At 39.4% G+C, this 17,279-nt stretch overlaps 1 protein-coding gene across 1 annotated transcript in view; it reads right to left on the bottom strand.

Moving 5' to 3' along the window:
* Nucleotides 1-17,279, bottom strand: part of baiap2l1a (BAR/IMD domain containing adaptor protein 2 like 1a) — a 31,723-nt gene that overhangs the window by 13,669 nt on the left and 775 nt on the right. Inside the window, exons 2-6 of the mRNA XM_042507762.1 lie at nt 15,638-15,713; nt 15,412-15,498; nt 3,636-3,697; nt 2,212-2,283; nt 1,183-1,317 (exon numbers count right to left, since the gene is read on the bottom strand). Of these exons, the coding sequence (XP_042363696.1) occupies nt 1,183-1,317; nt 2,212-2,283; nt 3,636-3,697; nt 15,412-15,498; nt 15,638-15,713 (432 nt within the window). The remainder of the gene's footprint in view (nt 1-1,182; nt 1,318-2,211; nt 2,284-3,635; nt 3,698-15,411; nt 15,499-15,637; nt 15,714-17,279) is intronic.

Below are 17,279 nucleotides of genomic sequence, written 5' to 3'. Positions count from 1 at the left end.
TGATGTTGACGCTCGCCATTAAAGAGGCAATGGTTTCACCATTTTAAAAAGAATGCATTTCAGTGGATTATTTTTAGATTAACATGTCAGCATGCTATCACTGGCTAGTGTTAGGAGCCTGTTGTGGGTGTTGCTCGTCAGTTTTTGTAAGATCCTCTATGAACACAAAAGTTTAAGTCCCTGGGGCTGTGCAATATAGAAAAAAATAAAATATTCAGATGTTTTTGACCAAATATCTTGATATCAATATTTTGATGATATTTTAGGCTTGACTATTGGCACTTTCACAAAATGCTTCCTAAAATCATCAGTAACATGCATAATAGAACAGCTAGAGGAATCTGGTATGTATAAAAAATGACATCACTTTATTGTAGTGCAGCTCTTAAAAGCAGGAGAAGACAACAGCTACAATATTACAATCTAAGATGACAACTAGTCTCATATCATGATATTGATACAATACTGATAGATTTCCCAGACCTATAAGTATTTAATATCTAGATTGGAATTTTCATTTGCAATAACTTCCTGATCATGTCTTTTGATTATCTAACAATAAAAAGTAGAAGTGGATCTGTAATCTGACTCTTTATGACAAACTGCATTCTTGGTTTGCAGGAATGAAGCCTTCAGGCAACCATTTGGTAACCACCAGCAAAACGACCTGGATCTGCAGACATGAGAGCATTCATGCGTACATCTGTTCAAATCTGGGTGTGTACGCCTTCAATAAAAACACAATCTTCCATCCGAGCGCAGTGAGCTGAGGTTTAATGGTCGGATTCTGCAAACAGCTCAGGGTGTGGTGGCACCTCTGATGGTTTTACTCCTTTGTCCTGCCTAAAACTTTTATTTTTTTTTAAAGGTATGAAGTGTTTGAACGGACATCTTGCGTCTGTCATCAATGATGGCATGTTTTTATGTAATATTTAAGTAAATCTGGAGCGCAAAACCTGGAAGTTCAGTCTAGAGAAGTCCCATACCTCCTTCTCTCTCCTGCACAGCTGGTATGTGATTATCATGACAACTATCTCCCGGCTCGTCACATAGATCGCACACCTGTCATTTTCTTTTCACAGGCACCAGAGCGTGAGCATGCAACAGCACCATGCATGAAGAAAGCCATGCTAGGTTTTGAAGTAAAGGGAAAAGGTTGGGGTCGTCTGGTTTCAGTCTCACCTCGTTCTCTTTAATCTCGTACTTGGAGGAGTGTTTCCCCTGACTTTTCCTCCGCAGCTTCTTTAGGTCCGTCTGCGAGCGCTCCAAGGAGTCTGCCTTCAACTTGTGCTCTGACTGGTAGCGCTTGAAGGTGGCCTAAAGGAGATGTGTTTGACAGAAGAGAGTACTGATGAACAGATTGAAGTTTTCATTAGTTGGAAAGATACTAAAATAATCCTGCAACACACAGAACTAGGTTTTTAGAGTCTAATTGGCAAATCGAAGACCTGCGTTGATGAAATCTGATGGCATTCTAACTAGGGATGTCCTTATGAAGTTTTTTTTGCCCCCGATCCTGTTCCAAGTCATTATATATTGAGTATCTGCTGATAATGAGTCCCGATCCGATACTGATATTTACCTGGATAATGCAGTTGCACAATGCACACTTCAAATACTTTAAAGTTATTAAAATCAACCAAGTATATATGCTTGACAGTTTAATAGCACAGCAGTGCAATACAAGGAAAAGATCTATGCATCCAAACAGTTCCTTAAGGGGTTTTTAAATTATTACTTTTACGAGATAACAAAGTAAAGGAACTACAAATATTTTAGATCCACATTGTGTAGCATTGTAGTAAAAGTAGAAAACACTATTTATCAGTAATATAATCAGAAATACACTTTAAATTAGTGTTACAGCTGAACTTTAAAATTCAGCCACAGCAAATAAAAATTGGTTAAAATTCTGCTTATTACAGCGTTAAAGTAAAACTAGTTCACTGAAAATGAACAAAAGTGTTGCAGTAGTTTAGGCTGAACATGAAAAAAAAGTTAGTTTCTGTTGATTGGAGTAGAAACTTTACAATAAAATCTGAATATCTGCCACAAATCGTGCTCTCTGTTTTCAACCACTGCGCGATGGTGGATATAAGGAAAGGACTGGGCGGGGCATGTGCTCAAAATAACTGATCCCAATCAATTTAAAATTGTGCTGAACGGGCCCATACTGATCCCTCTGATCTGACTGGGAAATCAGACACTTACATTCATGTATTTAACATCCATCTCTGTCTTCTTCTCCAGCTCGATGACAATCTCCCTGTGGAACCTCTTGAACTGCAGACAGATAACACACATCTCAGATTCATTTCATCACACACCCTGCTGCATGCACGCTGTACAAAATGGCATGTACAGTTGGGTCACATGGCGATGTAACGATAAGAACAGAGTGACCCGGTGAAATGCACCATAATGGGTTTCAGAGAGGCTTTGGGGGTCTTATCAGCTGGTTGTGGTTGATGATTCACAGCAGACACATTACAGTCAGTCCACAGGAGTCACAAGCTAAAGCATGGTATTTGTATTTTAGTTCTGTCTTACATCACACTGAGTTTTGCAGTATTCAAACTGGCGTCACTTCTTGTGACTAGCAGCAGGTATCTAAAGCATTTTCCCCCCAAGGCAGCAGCACGGTCAGCACTCCCCTCTGGGGCTTTTTCTATTCCTGTCAAACTCTCTTTCACCTTTTGTTACAACAATTTCAAACTCTGTAAAATGAAAAGAATGAGCTTAGGAGGTTGCAGAGGTGACACGTTCAGAAAGGACATCAGAGCACAAGGCTAATCTCTGCCTGTTGTGTGAAGAGAAGATGAGTGCTGGTTAGCTGCAGGGTTCTGAGAGGAATGACGCTCGGTCGTTCTTTGGGGCTCAACAGGTGACAAGACAATGCTCCAAATTGATTTAATGATATAACTGCAACACAGGAAGGACTTTGTCTCCTTTCATTCTTTAGGTGTATTATGCTGCTTTCAATCTGCTGACCCTGAACCAGCAAAAACAGAAAAAGGATGAAGGGAGCAACCCGAAGAGCTTCACTACGAGCACATAGCGGTCTATTTCTTGAGACAGAATAATGACATTTTGTTTAGAAGAACAAAACCAAACATCTGCAAAACCTTATAACGTTAACTTCCAAACAAGGTCAAATTCTAATGTTAGACATTTAAAATATCTTCAGCCCCATTGCCATTCCAACCAAAATTTGACGTCAGTCAAATGTAAGAGTCAAACGTCTTTCTCTTATCATTGATGCCAGCTGATCTTCATCTGTGCTCTCAGTCCTAAGACCATTCAGTCCTGCTGAAGATGCAAATCTTTTAAAACAAATGGTCAAAAATTGGTCTTTGGCCAAAAACATTCATAGATCTGATGGGGACTATTTTCAGTGTCAGATTTGGTGCTCTATGATCAGTATTTATGGCCGCAGCTTAACTGAAATTGCGGTAATGATGGAGCATGTCACTATTTGCAACACATTGGCTCATTTATGCTCTTATTCATAGACGATAGCAGAGGCTCACGGCATTGAGGAAACAAAGAGTAAACCTGTTTAAAAGATGAACTCATTGGTTTAAGGGATTTGTTGACAGTGAGAAAAATATCAACAAACATTAAGACACACTCACATTCTCTTCCAGTTCACTGTAGACCTTCTTGTGGGCCTCTGAGATCTCCATCAGAACCACACCTGGAAAAGACATCAAGAACAACTTTAGGATTTCATTGGTCATGGATGGCCCTGTGGGTTTGTATTCTGAACATGTTCACAAGGAGTTTTGGGGAATTACATTAATTTGCTTTGTTGTTCTGAGTTAGAAAAGCAACACTGCAGGAAGTGACATATGGGGGCGGCCCATTGTTCAAACGACCCGCAATAATCCGAAAAATGTCCCATTAGACTGAAAGCCCATTAGCCAAACAGAAACATCTGAGGGCTACACACCCCCAAACAGAAGCACACAGCTAATTATTTGACCATCCTGCGATGGCGAAGGCATGCTCCACCCTACTCTCCCTCTGATTGGCTCGTATTGTTGCCTTCGTTAGTTGCATTGGTTTAGGCATTAGGACTGAGATTGGTCAGGGTGAGGGGAAAAAAATCAGCCAATCAGAGGCAGAGTATGGTGGGACATGCCTTTGCCAGGGTAGGAAAAAAATGCAGAGGCTCAGATATTGGACGTCATGATCAGATATTTTCAAACCTTCTTCCCTGGCTGGTGCTAGCGTTTCATGCAGCAGTGATATTACATTGGTGGTGAGGGGAAAATCCCCATAATACTCATGTTTCCTCATGGAAACACACATGGGTGATTCTCAGATGTGGTGTCGTGGTGTCATTGATAAGTCACTGGACGTCAGTTCTGACTGCCATATATACACACAAATGTTTCCAATCAGCTGAACCAACAACTGGGGATAACAGGCTTTCAGACAAGACGGGATATTTTTGTGATTTGGGAATAATGGACCATTGGCAGAATGGCTCTGCACCATGACACAATTATTTATTTTTTACTTGTTTATTTGACAAGGACAAATGACAGGCAAAAACTAAGTGAAAGTGGGGACTAAAATAAGAACCTAGACAAGTAATTAAAGCGCAATGTGTTGTTTTTGCACATTTTTTGAATAGGTATGTGATTCTTTTTTTACCTTGGTACAGAGCCAGGCTATCTGTTTCCCCAACACATTCCCATCCTAACTTGTCAAATACCACCGATTTGTCACTAAACCTCTACCTCGCAATATGACACTCTAGGTATCCTCTTTCATCTGTTGTTGACCATCAGGGAGGATGTGTCAATTTACGCTTGTTACATGCATTGTGTCTTTTTTAAAAAATAAACTGCTGTTCTTACAGGAAATGTACAGTTTTTGCTTGTTAGATGCATCAACTCTTTTTCAAAATAAACTCACGACATCTGTAAATACGTCATTATCAGATTTATTTCTTTGTGCAGTAAAAGCACATGGTTAGGTCCAGAAAATAACTTCTTGTTCTGGCTCAACAATTATATGGGCAATGAACAGCGGGCTCCCACCTGCCCTATAGTTACTTTCTACCTCTTTGTATCACGGTAGTTGCTGTTGGCATTACAAACTGCTGTAAGCTGCCTCTTTGCATCAGTGTATGACATCTACATCACTGACAAAGCAGCGTATTTGACGAGTTGGGGGAGAGAACGGGCTAGTTGCCCCGATGTTTCAGTGTTTTGCTAAGCTAAGCTAACTAGCTGCTGCTCATGAGAGTGATCTCAATCCTCTCATCAAACTCCTGGCAAGAAACAGGATGAGAATCGTTCTCAAAGTGAAGCATCCCTTTAAGGGAGGTTTGGTGACACAAACCACCCAAAAAACACCCAAAAGCAGATTCTGGAGGAAATGTTATGTATGATAACTTCAACAATGAACACTTTCCAGATTTAACCTGTTTTTGTCTTGCAAGTATCTTTCCGGGCCATATTTTCCAGATGACTTATCTCTTTTCAATATTTGAGTAGCTGTCAATAAGTAATGTGTGTGAATGTGTGTGTGGTATTGTGTGTGGTCAGATACAGAACAGTCTCCATTCATAGACAGACAGGCACCAGCAGCATATGACATGAGACAAAGGCACTGAGTCAATACTGTAAACACAAGTGGACAGTTTATAGAGCTCCCTGCATCACAATGGGGTGAAATCTAGACTCAAGGTTCACTATAGGACACCTGGACGTTCTAGTCAAACACGTAGAAAACACTCATATCTGAGTATGTGATGGTGAGTTTCAACACCTCGAGGAGTAAAAGTGATTTTTAGGTAGAAATTGCGTGTCAGCACGCTCAACCTAAACACCTGACATTCCTGCACTGAGTGCAAACAGACGTAATGACACAGAGCTGTACGTCTGTGATCCAGCAACAGCAGCGTCCAGCTACAACAACATTGCCCTCTGAAGGTCACCAGAACGTACTGGTAAATGCTGCCTTTGTGCTCTGACAGGGAGGGGTGGTGCTGGGCTCCGAGCTGTTTGTACAGCCCCAACAACGGGCTGCAGGGGGAGGCTGAGAAAGGCTGTGATGAAGGGAGGGGGGTTCAAAGAGGCTGTTGTACACCTGCAAGTTTCACCTTTGGGGTTAACAAGGTGTGAAGGCCTGCGTGGAGGGAGGCTACAGAACGATGGTACGGAGAGAATCATGACTCTGTCACAAGAGGGACGCAGTGTTGTAAAGAATACTGTAAGGTGACCAGAGCTGGGAAAGGGATAAAAATGGATTCTCTCTGGATAAAGAGTGAATAAAAACTACAACAAGTACTTGGCTGCACAAAGTTGCTTTAGCATCTAGCGGGCTGAACTGGACTGTTTATCAGGTTCGTCGCCACTTTATCTAATCTTCTATCTCGATCTGTTGCAAGCCATTTGTTCTTTCTGACCGATTTTAGGTACCAAGATAATCTAATCTCTCTTCAACGATCTCAAATATACAGTGCCGTGTTCACATGGAGATTTACGCAAGTTTTCTCTGTGGAAAACTACACCATCCATGATTCACCTCTAACACTTATGATTTATTATCAGTGGTGGAATGTGACTAAGTACATTTACTCAAATACTGTACTAAAGTACCAATTTGAGTTACTTGTACTTTATGCTTCACTGTCTAGCTTAAGTTACTTTACAAATAAAGATGTTTGCATAAAAACATAACAAGAGTTTATAAAATATGATGTTTTGTCATCAGTTAAAATTACCACACAATTCATACAAGTACAGCTGCAACAATTAGTTAAATAACGAATCAGTTGCTTCACAGAAAAGTAACTGCAAACATTAAATTTGGTGAGATGTTGATACACATTTCAAAGTTTTTTTCTATTTTCTTTAAAATAATTAAGAGTTTTCTGTTTTTGTTTTTTTTTTTTTTATGTTTTTTGTATTTTTTTGATACTTTTCCTTTTTACATTTATTTGATAGGACAACCTATGCATGCAAGGGGGAGAGAGGGGATGACATGCAGCAAAGGGCCGAGGTTGGAATCGAACTCGCAGCAGCTGTGGCGAGGACGTAGCCTTTCTACAAGGGGCACCCGCTCTACCAACTGAGCTACTTCCACCACTGTTAATTATTAGGAACATTTCACCTGTTCACTCCCTTACACGATTCACAACATTGATTCAGATACTGGAGCTCCTAACAGATCAAATAAATTTTGACCTTTTTATCCAACACACTTCCTATGTAGATAAACACCTGAAGGATCAAACATTCACACCCTGACTGTGCTGTGGACCAAAGGTCAGAGTGAAGGCCGACAAAATGACCATTAAAAAGACATTTCTTTTGGTGTTGCAATAACTAAAAACTGGGCTCTTTGTGACCTGTTTCACAACACTGCATGTAGGGGCTACGCCTTCAACATTCCCGACAGGTGATGCCATTTATGAGCTGGGCGCGCCCTGTGCCAGCCCCTGCCTGTTTGGTGTTTGATAAGAAAGCTCTATAACACCAGATTATGTTGGCAAAGTAAACACAGGCAGCTGAGCTGTTGGCAAACATCCACAGACTCGCCTTTTTTTTTCACCGCACACTTATCCAACTGAAAGTCCCTCCTCTACTGTGTTTCCGCTCAGCTCGGCGGAGATCGTCTGGTGAAAATGCTTCATCACTGAGATGCATCATCACTGGGCTAGTCCATGCAGGTCTGCAGTGAGTGAGTGTGTGTGTGTGTTTGTGTGTGTGTGTGTGTGTGTGTGTGTGAGAGAGAGAGAGAGTGTGTGTGTGTGACTCAGGATCGAATGGTATCTCAATCACTCCAGGACAGGGTACAGAAACACTGTTTGGTTGTTGCCATAGATGATGTGAGTGGAAACACACGGGGAGGCATTCATTATGACACACACAGGTTGATGAATTCAGATCTCAGTAAGTGTACATTAGTAACATCTGTTGTGAGGTCAAAGAATATCCTGTCTGTGTCATAATTTCCTCTTAGATCAGCTTTACAGATCATGATATGGTTAAAAGCTTCAGATCAGCTTGAAGTTTAAGAATGAGCTTAAACTCAATTTTGAAACCAACATGGACAAATCATTTAGATGTATCAAAACCAGGCCAACCCTCTTGGCTGATGAGGATCATGTGATATGATCGAAAGCTGAATGAATCGAGCATCTACTGTTATTCAGCTTGTCTGCTGTGTGTGCTGCAGATCAATAGCTGTGACAGCTTCTCTAACACAGAGCGATGAGCTGCCATCACACACGACACTAAACATCAGTTATTACTGCAACATATAAAGAACTGCAGCCCAGAACATTAAGTCTCTATTTACCAAATAAAACAAAGTCGAGGCAAACATCAAAAATAACTTCAGAAATGTGTTGCATGTTCTTTATCTCTTATAGAATCCATGATATTCATTAAATACTACTGAAATTTGTAACAGCAGATAAACCTCTTCAGACCCCTTGTGAGTGAAGGATGGGTCAAAGAGAATCATGGGATATATTTTTGTGAGACGACTGGAGTGTGACGGGGTTTTAGAAGCTCCGACGTCATGGTTTGTTGAGCGCTAAGTGAGTCTCTGTAGAGGAAACTCCCAGTGTACTGTGGGGAGCCTTCAGTTTAATGTAGGATATCAAACAATGCCATTTCAGAGAAGCTGTGAAGAGTGACGAGACGAGTCACAACTGACTCAACAATGAGTCGACCACCTTCCTTCATTATATGTTTTCAAAAGGAAACAATCGTTTCTGTGAGACTGTTCCTGATAATTCAGTGGCCTATATGTTCCATCTGATTGTCCTAAAACTGATACCACTTACTGGGTTTTAAAGGAACAGTTTAACATTTTGTTAAATAGTCATATTCACTCACTCTCTTTCATGTCAGGAAGACAAAGCGAGCCTGCCTCTGTACAAGAGTACAATCAGATGGAATAAACAAGATTTAACATGTTAATGGCTTTGAGATACTGGTTTGATTGACTAAACAAATCTAAGCTAAGCTAAACAAATCTAAGCTAAGCTAGGCTAAGCTTAGCTAAACTAAACTAAGCTAGGTACTGTCCATTGTTCCAACAAATTCCAAATCCCTGTTATTCCAAATAATGTTCCTTTGACCCCAAAACCCATTACTTTGACAACACATTGTGCTGTGGTGAGTGTAGTTAGGTTACTGCACAAAGGCCACTTGGTTTATGGTTAGAAAAAATGTTTTGGTTAAAACACCCACTTTTGGTGGCACAAAAGTTGCTGGAAAAGCATGGATGGGTTGGTGAAAATCACACGGGCTTGGTAGCTCACACGAAACTGAAACTAACTGAAGGAAGTGTGTGTTTTTGGAGAAACTATTATGAGAAAGATTACAAATGGGGTTACAAATTTAAAATTTTTTTTTAAATTTTTAAATTGTGCTTCGAATTGGTTTTAAGAAGAGCGGTTTTAAAACTTTTAAGGAGGCCATATTAGAGATCTAAATAAGGAGAGATATTCCTAATTGTTAAAGCTATAAACTGCATTATTTATGATATTAATGTTGAGCCTGTTATTCTCCAGCCAAATCACCCACAAAGATAGACAAAGACAAAGGCTTCACAGCCTCTTAGACTGACTTTGCAGGACACAAGTTATTTTTTGAGCCTGCAGGATAAATGAGTCTGCTGCAGGTTTTCTCAGTCACAAAATATAATAAAATAATGGAAATGACTTTTGGGACCAATATCTGGTTCCCTGATGCTTGTGGTGATGTTGTGTCTGTAGCAAAAGATACAGGCAGTACTGTGTGCCATATCTGAGTGAAATATCTCCGAGCCAGATGTTTGAAATGTCACAAACTCATATTAACCAGAAGAAACAGAAGCTATCGGCAGGAAACACTCCCCTCTCTGAATCCTGACATTACTATTCTTCTAATGCTGACAGTGGACTTTAATATTTCAGAAAACAATTTAGACTGAGGCGAGACAAACTGGTGCAAAGAGAAAAGGTGGAAGGGGTGGGGACGGTGCTATTCTTTCTCCTGTAACATTTTCAGTCTCTCAGTACCTGCTGCTGCTTTCCACAGAGGAGCGGTAACTCCCTGTGGAGTCTCGGCCTCATGCACAGGAAGTTTATAACTATACACCCACTGAAAACCACTACTTTAAAAATACACACTACCCTGGCACTGTGGTGCAGATGACTGACAACAAAAATAGGCTAATAATGTTCATCGAGTGAAACTAGTGAAGTGACACAGACATTTTGTGGTAACTATGGCCTGAAAAACAGATGTAAATCGTATAGTTTCCTTCTGTTTACTTTTTTTTACTATTGTGAAAAAAATATATAAAGCTAAATTATACCATGTTAAATGTAGCTCAACTACAGACGAGTAAAACATGAAAGTAACAATGTATACAATATAAGTAGCAATAACTCTAATTTTTAGAGGAAGACTGCGTTATTTCATTTTTCAAAAGTTACATGGTACTAATTTAAGGTATGTTTTTGTACTTCAAAAATTCTCCGATATTTGGGTAGCTGTCATTAACAGAAATAGTAGCACATCAACCCTTTGAGACCTGGATCGACATCAGTTTTCTTGTGCTGCGTTCAGGTGCCTTACTCAAGCTATTTCAACTTTTGAAACCTGAGCAGAATGTCCCACAAATTACAAAAAATCAGTAAAAGTTGACATGAAAATAACCTTGAAATTATTTATTATAATATACGATTATGTCATATAAAGATGTAACATGATATATAAAATAAATACATTTTCAGGTCATTTTCATGTAACTTTTTTAATTATTATTATTTTTATTTTTTATTTTTTGGTCTTTTTAGGCCTTCTTTAAGTTGCTTTTAGCCTTCTCTCCATGTTTTTGAAAGAAATCAAACCAATTTGCCCGGGTTTCAAAGGGTTGATTGATCACATATGGAAGTGCCGGAGCAAGATAATTAACTAAAGTAGCAGATAGCAAGATACAAAATTAAGGGTAAATAAGACGAGGCTTTTATCAAAAATTAAAAAGTTTAAACAAGTTGATAAGGTGACTTTTTTTATGAAGTAGGCTGTTGGGTTTTTGAAAGTAAGAAAAATGAGATGAAACACCAGGTTACAGGTTTTATCTCATCTGTCCATCTTCAGGCAGTCTTTCCTTGTTCTAAGAACTTCCACCTCTATTATAACATCAGTTTAGAAAGAGAAAATGTGGAGAAACTATGGGCCCAGAAAAGGTGCAGTGCGGTATGAAGTAAAAGCCTCAGGTAACTTTCTGCAAATACCTGTAAATACCTGCCAACCACAGTGACGCAAGTGCTTTTTACACCGCACACATTCACTGAGCGACGATTATTATAGTTTCAGAGAGAAAGCCTCACAGATGTCTGCAGCCATAATGACACAGTATGAATACATTTGGTCTGACAGTCTTTAAAGTGCTGCAGTTTAAAGGAAATTATGCTCCGCTCTTTTCTGCCTGAATCAAGTCTGTCAGAGATGAAGTGATTAAAGATTCACTCGCCGCAATAAGAGGCAGCTGTAAATCCTGTGCAAGTTTTTACGAGAAAGGAAGGGAGAAAGCTCTTGGTATGTTCTGACATGTCGATCACTGTTTAACTATGTCTTTTTTGTTTTTTTCACATTGTTCTAATAAAAAAGAATGTTCTCCTGGAGCCTCCACAGACAAACAGTAATGATGAAGTAGACAGAGGAACAGGGGACGAGGAGGATCAGTGGTCTCCTCTGTCTGTCTGTGTGTTTGTTCAGTGTGTTTGCTGCTCTGCTCGCCGCCGCGTGTGAGAGACTTCACACCATCTCGCTGCATGGCGTCCATTCCAGGCAGTCATACATGGTGGCCAAGACTCAATGCACCTTTTAAGGAGCAGTTTTAACATTAGGGTGGATTCTTTTGATTGAGACCAATTAAGGGACTATTGTTTATTTATCAGAGGCGGGGAGTGAAGCCTTTTTCGCTGAGCCTCCCTGAACAAGTTGGGGAAAATGCATGACCCTCCCTCCATCATAAATTAGCTGTTAAGAGTTTTAAAATAGTTGCTTTGATGTTTGAAAGTTAAAAGTTGAAGATTAGAAGTGATTTTGATGAAATATCACTGTTTTAAACTGATTTAGTTTCTTTGTTTTTTTCTAATGGAAGCGTTTATTGCACGTGTTCAAGGACCATTGCAAATTTACAAATCCAATGATGATTTCTGTGTTAACAGTTTCTAGCTATGATAAATTGTATGTACTTTTTGTGATTTTTTTAAAGACATGCCAGTGGGTTTGGAGGACATGTTTTCTAAAAAAAAATGCGACTGATTAAAATCAAATTTATAAAAATCGCTAAATAGTTGTTTCTTTTAAAAAAATGCCCAAAAAATTTAAAAGAAAAAATTCCCAAAATATTTTCTTTAAAACTTTAAAAATTAAAAAGTAGCTAAAACATTTTCTTTAAAGGTTGCCTTTTTTTGAAAGAAAAATAAAATCACCTAAAATTTTTAAGAAAACATGACTTCCATACTGGTGAGCCGACATGTTTGGACCACATGTTTTCTTTAAAAATCAGCTGTAAAATCAACACAAAATAGTCCCATTAGAAGTTGTATGCCCCTCTCTCAAGCCAATTAAAAACATAAGTCCCTCCCTAGTGCTTAAAATTTCATTTTTTTACTAAAATATGCTTGAGATATGCAACATTGTGATGCTGCAAACTTTCCACATTCAGAAGATGATAGAGTACATTGTGTGCCTTTATAAAGTTGTTTGACCTCCTTGTTTTTGGCATGCAGTGAAAATGTCACCGTGTATGAACATATTATTTAACGAAGCGATTATGTATGTGTATTGTTCATTGACAGGTGCGGCCCAACAAACTCGACCAACATGACGTGATAGCAGCACTAAATTGAAGTTAGAAGTTTATACTTTTTTAATATCACTCAGTCAAACTCAGTTTATAATTATTCTTATTCATATCAGATGTAGAAAAAAAAGGTAGAGCGTCTTTCTGGGAATTTTTTTAGCATTATGAAACAACTTCTTTACAGTTTCATTTTCAAACGCTGATGTTTGGCTTCACTTACTTCCTCATTCCTTTTTTTACCTGTTCACCAAACATGACAGACGGCGCTGAGTCTGACTGTTTCACACAGTGACAGCTCTGTGAACATCACTTCACCTCCTCTGACATTTTAGCACATTTTGTTTATGACATGGAGCAATGCAAATCACACCTTAAACAAGAGAACCCTGTCAATACGTGACAATTTTCCTTTGAAAGACCGATAAGGGATGATCCACAACACATTATCTTTTCATTTCCACTGTCCGCCACATAAACACAAGCACAAGGCCAATCTGTTAACCCCTGCCTGCATGAAGGCCTGAAGCTGAAGTAGAACAAGAAAACAACAACTTGACGAGTGGTAATTACACAGAACGGCGACCCCCGAACAAAGTGGGTCAGCTCCACATTTGAGCACTAATAGAATAACTGGAGATGAGTCAGAGGACGGACAAAAAACAACCTGTAACAGCTCGATGGCAGAGACACAGCAAGCACTTTAATCAGACAGAGCGGTAGAGAGCAGACTCTTTGACTTCCTGTATTCTAATGGATATTTGAGTGAAAAAAAGTCATCATTTTATGGTGAATTGATTAGACATTTTGGGAAATATTCCCTTTATTGCCAAGAGTTAGATGACAGGATTGAAACCACTCTTGTGTCTGTATGATGCATGTAAAGCTTTAGTCAGTTGGCTTAGCTTAACATACAGACTGGAAACAGCCTGGTTCCGTCCAAAGGAAACACAATATGCCTGCCTGCACGTTTCGTCTTCACTGATCACTTTATACTGCACTCTGTAAATCTGTATGAAAACTGGGCTTTTTCTTAGCCGGGAGCAGAGACTTCTGAGAGTCTTGTCATCATCATGAGGTCCAGGTAACTGTCAGGAAGTCACTGCTCCCTGCAAAGGAAGACTCAGGAATACAACCCTCTGTAAAATTGCAAATTTGCATTTTTACAATTTGTTTTTTTAGAGAGAATTAACTTGTTAATTAGTGAGCTTGAGAGGGAAGGAATGGTGGATTTTGTTTCTATCAAAGATATTCAAGCTAGCTGTTTCCCTTTGTTTCCAGTCTTTGTGCTAAGCTAAGCTAACCAGCCGCTAGCTTCATATTGACTATACAGACATGAGAGCGGTGTTGCTATTCAACATCTATCTTTCGAAAGTGAATAAGAATAAGAAAGTACATTTCTAAATATGTCAAAGAGTATTACTTTAAAGGCTAACTTCTGTTTTTCAGACAGAATCTGGACACTATTTTTGATTTTTTTAGGTTTTAGCGTCTAATGGGAACACCCGTTGTTGAAGCTGATCCAGTATGAGCAACAGAGTCGCAGCTGTGAAAGAGGTTGTAATGTAACCACTCAGGGCATGTTCACACAGTAAAAATGTTATGAGCATTATGAAAAGGATACAGAGATAGACTTTTTGTCAATAGTAAAATCCTTTTTGTTTGACCAGAAACAGCTCTGAAATCACCAAACCCATCAGACTCTATATAAATAAACACTCATTTTAGCGTGTATAGAGCCAGCTTATTTTCACATCTAACTGAGTGAAGTAAGGGTTAATTTTAACCACACCAGAGGTGGTGATTATTTGAATAGTGGAAAGACGAACCAAGATGGTTTCTGTGAGTTTAATTTTGTTCCTGTGGCCCAGTGCAATATCCAAATTGTGCAATATCCAGCTGATCTATCGCTGACCCTCTCCCCCTTAGTTCTCACGCCACAAACAATTGGCGCGCTGCCTAAACTAACAATGGCGGCTGTCAGTGTCAACGACATATTCAAAGATGCAATACAGAACTTTTGGGGACAGTCTTCACTATGCCGTGGGGTTAGCTTGAGCCAGCCTTTTCCGTCTTTGTAACATTACAGCTAAGTTAACTGTAGGAAAATGATAAATTCCTGAAGCTTTTCGATGGAGGTTTACGGGTAGAGTCCAGGAGGTGTTGCTGCAGGAAATGTGATTGACTCGTGGCGCTTGAAAGTGGGACTTAGCGATAGGTTAGTTGTTTGATGAAGGTAAAATTTGTCACAAGCAACAATTGGTCACAACATGCCATTATAAATAAAGCATCGTGGTGCTGCCTACAAATCATATGCAGACTTGTTCCGTATACCAGCAAAATAATCACATCATCATCATTTTTTACCAGTGAAAATAAACGCAAAAAATTTCATTCCCACTAAAATCTGTCAAAAATAATCACAATGATTGTTTTTGCATGTTTTGCAGCTTACGCTGGACCTTTCAGTCCTTCTTCAAGGCAGAGAAATGTGAGCCTGGTTATCAGACAGACCCTCCTGAGATTTGACTCGCTGTGGGTGGATTTAACCTGAATAACATGCATGAAACTCACCGAGCTCTCTGGAGACTGGAGACACAATGGCGTTCTCTCCAACCTTTGAGACGGCATCAAAATAGGCCCTCCCAGCGAGAGTCATGGCTGCACGGGGACACAAACATCATGAAGTTATACTGGCTGGAAAACTTTTTTCAAACACTTTGACTGATATAGAGACACACTAGGGTTTCAAACTGAAATGATAAGATTAATAGATGAATGTGCTGAGAGCTGAGTTTACCTGTGACTGATTTCTCGTAGCTCTTCCCGAGGTTGACCAGGTTCCTCAGGCCGGGGTTGAACTGCTCCATCACATTCTGAGAAAAAGAGATTAAACAACTATCACAGCTGCCCCACTCTTCATCTCATGATACATTTTCACCCTTTTATACTGTTGTTTATTTATGAAAGGAGAGGGGGGTAAAGTTCCAAATCTTTTTGCTTGAGGCTTCATGAGTGACTTAGGGCAAAATGCACGACCTTCCGTCAACCATACATTAGTTTCTATATTTTAAAAACTGACCTGCTTGATAATCTAAAGTTGAAAAAGAAATCCTGGAGTTGAAAAAAGCCTTGGTTTTTCCACTCTTGTCGTGCATGCTGGTTAGTTTGTGCAAAGGCTTTATTTTCAGACATATTTTAAATGATATGTGGTATAAAATGATTTTAATGAAATATCACTATTTTAAGCACTAGTCTCACATGATGTGTTCAAGGTTTGTCACGATTTTTGTTTTGAAGGGGAAAAAAAGCCAAAATTATTTTTGTTTTTTCAAGAAAACAGGCCTTCGGGCTCAAGGCGAGATTGGAAGGTATGTTTTCTGCAAAGTCTGCAAATTTTTTTAAAGAAGATTAAATAACAAAAACATTTTCTTTAAGATCTGCTAAAAAAAAGAAAGAAAAAATGCCAAAAATGTGTCAATAAAAATAATTGCCAAAATGTTGTTGTTTTTTAAATCGGCAATTTAAAAAAATCACCGAAGCTAAATGATCAAATAACTAATTTCAGCTGTACTTTGATAAACCGCTGTGTATTCACCCCTGTGCTTAAAACATTATTGGACGTGCCTTCCCAAACAAACAGTTTCTTACTAACAAACATTTTTAGTTTTCTAAAGAAAACCCTGCCCAAAATAATAAAGCTTGTGTTTATTTTGGTGAAGAATGGGTGGGAAAAGAGCACAAGTGTTTGTGTCATTGCTCTATAAATATCACCATGTGAGAACAATTAAAATGTTCAATCTTTAACTTGACCACTCACGTGTGCTTTACAACTCCCTCTAAAGTGCAAAGTCCCACACAAAGTCCCAGCTATTTGTGGACCTCCTCACCCTCAGCCCCCCTCTCTCTCCCTCTCTGTTTCTTTCTGTCTATTCAAATGCTGTTCACCTCTCTGTCTCTGTTCCCCCAGCCGGCCGGCTGACACACCCTCAACACAACAATGAAGGGACAGGTATGACTTTACATCAAGACGAGAACAGAGCAGAGGACGAGAGAGAGATAGAAAACAGGGAAACTGGTTCCTTCTCTCTCTGTCTCTCCCTCTCTCTCAGCTGAAACTGTAGCTCACGACACAAACACTGATACACAAAACACACACATTACACATAATAATAATGCTCTATCCCTGCCTCTATAAGGTTTAAACCCAGCCCCAAACTATAACTATTTAAGCTGTCAAGCTGGTTTCTGTTGTATTTTGAAGCCATGTGGTCCTCACAGAGACAGAAACACACCAGCACACACACTCTCACCTGTTTATCACAGGTGAGTGGCAGCAGAGTAAACACGATTAGAATAATCTAATCAAGATTAAACCCACAGCAATTGATCAAATCACTACAGCAGGTTGGATTGATGGGAAAACTCTCTTCAGGACAGGA

Source organism: Plectropomus leopardus, chromosome 19 (genome assembly GCF_008729295.1).
Source record: "Plectropomus leopardus isolate mb chromosome 19, YSFRI_Pleo_2.0, whole genome shotgun sequence".
NCBI lineage: Eukaryota > Metazoa > Chordata > Actinopteri > Perciformes > Serranidae > Plectropomus > Plectropomus leopardus.
This window is presented reverse-complemented; position numbering and strand designations above follow the sequence as displayed.